Source organism: Clupea harengus, chromosome 14 (assembly GCF_900700415.2).
Source record: "Clupea harengus chromosome 14, Ch_v2.0.2, whole genome shotgun sequence".
Taxonomy (NCBI): domain Eukaryota; kingdom Metazoa; phylum Chordata; class Actinopteri; order Clupeiformes; family Clupeidae; genus Clupea; species Clupea harengus.
Window position 1 is genome coordinate 1,402,113 of NC_045165.1, and position 5,000 is coordinate 1,407,112.

The 5,000-nt window shown below is 45.9% G+C and overlaps 1 protein-coding gene across 2 annotated transcripts in view; it reads left to right on the forward strand.

Moving 5' to 3' along the window:
- Positions 1-744: 744 nt before the first annotated feature.
- Positions 745-5,000, forward strand: part of LOC105909928 (prepronociceptin-like) — an 11,480-nt gene continuing 7,224 nt past the window's right edge. The window contains exon 1 of one of the 2 annotated variants that reach the window (XM_031580031.2): positions 745-1,092. In XM_031580031.2, coding sequence (XP_031435891.1) covers positions 1,088-1,092 — 5 coding nt within the window. In that variant the 5' untranslated portion in view covers positions 745-1,087. The remainder of the gene's footprint in view (positions 1,093-5,000) is intronic. The other variant, XM_012838600.3, reaches the window with a different exon arrangement.

The window sequence follows — 5,000 nt, forward strand, 5'->3', positions numbered from 1 at the left end:
GATGACTTCAAAATGGACATCAAACCATGTGCCGAGTCAGTGGAGGTTGGAGAGGAGAGATGCTGACAGAGTTTTGTTTTGTGTGCTACTGACTGACTGTGCCAGTGACTCAGAAGTAGTTGCCTGTGTCTAAGTAAGCCTAGTCTCCTCAGAAGTAGGTGCCTGTGTCTAAGCAAGCCTAGTCTCCTCAGGAACTTGGAAGAGAAACACTTGAAGAAAGTCAGTTAAGTGCTGGGGGGGGGGGGGGGGGGGGGGGGGGGGGGTGTCTGAATGGGGTGTGTTCACTTCGTGGAGACTCATGCATCCCCAGTCCATGCCCAACATACGTCACGTTTGACGCAAACGGGGGTGTGAACGTCTCCCGCAGGTCCCTGTGATGCGCTCCTGTCAATCATGCTACGTAAGAACCTCTGTCTCTCTCTTTTTTTCCCTCCCTCTCTCTCTCTCTGCTCCCTCTTTCTATCAGTCCTTCAGTCTATCTCTCCATTTCCTCCCTCCCTCTCTCCCTTTCCCTCTCTCCCTCTTTCCTTCCACCCCCGTCTCTGTCCCTCTCTCTCCCTCCCTCCATCCCCCCCGTTCTCTCTCTCTCTCTCTAACTTCACCGCCCCTCGTTCTCTCTCCCTCCCCCCTCCCTCCATCCCCCCTCGCTCTCTCTCCCTCCCTCCCCCCCCCCTCTCTCTGTCTCTCCCTCCCTCTCTCTCTCTCTCTCTCTCCCTCCCTCCATCCCCCCCCTCGTTCTTTCTCTCTCTCCCTGGTCCTCTCTCAGCTGTGAAAGGGGAGGCGGGGTTTGGCCCAGGGGGAGGGGTGTGCCTATAAGAGGGACGAGCAACAGCATCAACTGAGTTGTGCTAATCAGAGACTGGAGCTTCAGGACACTACAGACGCCTTCGGACACAGCCACAGCCACAGACACAGCCACAGCCACAGCCACAGACACGGCCACAGACACAGACACAGCCACGCACCTGCCTGCCTGCCTGCTTGCCGTTAGGACCGGGATCCACGCCAGCTGTCCCAGCAGCAGACCCAGGTGAGCAAGGGCCAGAGCCACAGCAGCACAGGACTCCCCACAGCCCAGGCAGCGCCCATGAGGTTTGGTCCCAAGCTTATATGAGTGCATCTTTCTTTGTCTTTCTCTATGTATGTCTGTTCTTTTGCTTTCTCTCTTTTGCTCTCTCTCTCTCTCTCTCTCTATCTCTCTCTTTCTTTCTGTCTCTTTTGCTCTCTCTCTCTCTTTCTTTCTGTCTCTTTTGCTCTCTCTCTATCTCTCTCTTTCTTTCTCTCTCTTTTGCTCTCTCTCTTTTGCTCTCTCTCTCTCTCTTTCTCTCTCTCTCTCTCTCTATCTCTCTCTTTCTTTGTATCATGTCTAGATTGTAAACGCTGAGTGCTATCCTCTCCGTGTGTTCCTCTTCGTGTGGTTAGGGTTTGTTTTCAGCATGATTGCAGCACCAGCCAGAGAAACCACATGGCAAATGTTACTTTTGTTTGTTTCAGCCTGAGAAGTTTTTAAAGGCTTATTGTAATGGCAGAGTTTTCTGGTCAGTGTTTTGCGCTTGAGGCAAGCAGAGTGAAATCACCCTCTACCGTCTCAGCTTAACATGTTGGTTTTTCACGTGAAACAGATCTGCAGGCATTTTTTTAGTGGCAGGAACAGAATTCAGTCACATCACTGCCCTTATCATCTGATGATGATCAGAATCTCCATCCAGAGGGGACGAGACTGAAAACGGTTTCAGGTACGCAGTGTGTTAAACTGCAGAGGGGGATGTTAAATGACGAGCATTCATGAGTTTGGATTCCCTATCCATTCACTTCTACATAATTGTCTCCACCCATTAAATGGTCATTTAGAACCGAGAGAAGATTAAAAGTCTAATTTTATGTTGGCGCATTTTCAAAGCTGTGAATTCATCAGACACATTTTCATTCGTAGTCTTTCACCAGTTTAATTCAAAGACTGATTTCCCATTGTGAGCAGTGGCTTAGTTCATACCTGATTTATTTTCTTTTGTAACGGTTGCGCTTCAGGCAACTCAAGGGGATTAGAGCACCAGGAGCAGATTAGAAGTCAAGCTGTAATTTTTAAACAGCAAATTCTGTTATCAATGCGGTTGAACGGACCGTAATTGTGGTGGGATTATTTTATCCTCATTCTTCTAGTTTTCTTCAGAAATGAGAACATGTTTTCTTGTTGAAATATATTTAATATTAGTTATCTTTATGAAAGCATTGTTTAGCTGGTGTGCAATGGGGAGTGAACAAAAAGTGTTTGGGGAATATTAATCAGATTCTGTGGGAATATTAGTCAGATTCAGTGGGAATTTGACTCAGATTCAGTGGGAATATTAATCAGATTCAGTGGGAATATTAATCAGATTCAGTGGGAATTTGACTCAGATTCAGTGGGAATATTACTCAGGCTCAGTGGGAATATTAATCAGATTCAGTGGGAATATTACTCAGATTCAGTGGGAATTACACAGCATGGAGAGATCATCCCTACCGAGTCACGATTCTTTTGGAAGCTGTGAAGAGAAATGTTGATGAGTTGCTGGTTAAAGATAAAATCGAGGAAAGGACTGTTGATCTGTGCATCATGCTAAAGACGGATTTTCCTCGGGATTAAAAATGGAAATATGATAGAGTCTCCTGATAGAACAGCCTGAAGACATCATACTGTTTTTCTTATCTTTCTTATAAAAATAGAAAAGCTTGTAAAAATGAAGTCACCAATTATCTTTCTAACGAAGACATTAGGCGTTACAGTAGATGGTGTGGTGTGATGCGATGCATTCACTGATGCGGTTCCCTTAGCTCTTTAAAAACTTACATTCAGGTCTTTCTTGGAGGCAATATAGTTTGATGCAGTGAATCGCCCCGTCCAGCACCACTGTGTTCTCTCTGGGTGTGTGTGAAGGACAAAGACTTCTCCCGGTACGTGGACACAGGTAGCCTATAGGACCAGAGTATTTCTCTGAGGCAGGGGGAGGTCAAGAGGCAATCCTGACTGCAGCAGGAAGGCAGAGAGGAATACCCAGGGCTTTGTGGATTAGGGTTTTTTTTCCTTTCTTTTCTTAGCTACTGGTAAAAACATCCTGTGTGAGGTGGCTGTGTCTGGTGGTTGGTCTGACATCGATCAATCGTGCCTTTGGCTTTCTTCCTTCTCTGTAAAGACATTAAAGATTATTTTTAACATAGGAAAATTAGACGACAAAGGATTTTATGATATCAGGATTTGATTATCAAGACAGACCTAAGAGTACTGAACAAAGACAAAACAGGCTTAATGTCGGTAAGATTTATCAGTTTAACAGACAGGTCAGTAACTCCACTTAATGTCGCTAAGATTGATCAGTTTAACAGACAAGTCAGTAACTCCATTTTCCATCTTTTTCAATGTAGTGTTCTTCAAGCTGTAGGGCTCATAGTTCCAAAGTTTTCCCAATGACCTTGATAGTCTGTCTAGGAATCTGTTCCTATATGACGCACTCTTGATAATGACTTGTTCTTTGTTGAAGCTGATCATTTAAGATAAAAGATCAAAGCCAAACAGGAAGCCATCACAGGTCCGTGGCTTCGGCCTCATGATGGGTCTTTATTCATTGAAATACCCTTGCCCCCAAACCAGAAGTTCAATCCAACAGTGATCAAAAAAGAAATCATTTATCCATCTCATGTGTATCACAACCATGAAACCAACCTAATGCCTTTCTGATTAGATAATCTATCGCCATGTCACGGGTGTCAAAGCGAATCCCGTCCAGCTCTCTGCATTGCAGTGTGGTGAATTGTCTCTCTCTCTCTCCTCTGTCTCTCTCTCTCTCCTTCTTTCTTGCTCTCTGTCTCTCTCTCTCTCCTTCTTTCTTGCTCTCTCTCTCCCTCTCCTTCTTTCTTGCTCTCTCTCCTTTTTTCTTGCTATCTCTGTCTCTCTCTCTCCTTCTCCTTCTTTCTTGCTCTCTCTCCTTCTTTCTTGCTCTCTCTGTCTCTCTCTCTCCTTCTTTCTTGCTATCTCTGTCTCTCTCTTTCTCCTTCTTTCTTGCTCTCTGTCTCTCTCTCTCTCCTTCTTTCTTGCTCTCTCTCTCCTTTTCTTTCTTGCTCTCTCTCCTTTCTTGCTCTCTGTCTCTCTCTCTCTCTTCTCCTTCTTTCTTGCTCTCTCTCCTTCTTTCTTGCTCTCTCTGTCTCTCTTTCTCTCCTTCTTTCTTGCTCTCTCTGTCTCTCTCTCCTTCTTTCTTGCTATCTCTGTCTCTCTCTCTCTCCTTCTTTCTTGCTCTCTCTCTGTCTCCCTCTTTCTGTCTCTCCTTACTTTGCTCTCTCTCTCTCTCTCTCTCTCTCTCTTTTGCTGATGATTCATGAAGAAAATAAGAAAGATGAAAAAGATGCTCAAACCAACACATGGGTTTCATGCAGAACTCAAAATAGGCAAACTTTCCCCATCCAACGGCATGATGTGGATATCAGGCTTTACTGCATTAAAAGCCTGTACCTTAGTCGTGACTTACCCCATCCATGACGCGGGTATTTGAGGGGGGGGGGGGGGGGGGGTTAATCCACCCTACTGCTTATGTGTCTGTGTGTGGCGCTCCGTAACCTTCGTGAGGTGCCGCGCTGCCCCTCCACCCTCGCCCCCCGTTTGATGGGCTTGCATCTGGGCAGCGTCCAGCAGGAGACCCCTGGCTGTGAGCTCACCGTCTGGGCGTGGTGTCTGGAACCTCTCCTGGGTCCAATCTGCCCGTCCGCAGCACCTGGAGGAAAGGAAAGTTGTCGTTTTTTTCCTCCTCTCACACACCATGAGGGGAGGCAGGCTCTCATAATGATCGTTGTTGACTGGGCTTAATTATAGGCAATACGGGAGTTTTTTTAATGTCCCTTACGGAATCAATTACTGCTTGTTAGGTTCCCAAGGTCAATTTGGACTTGGTGATGGTGTGAATGGATCTGTTTAATTGATTCTTGCTCTGATGTCAATCGTCATGAAGCTAATGTAAATAGAAGTTCCACAT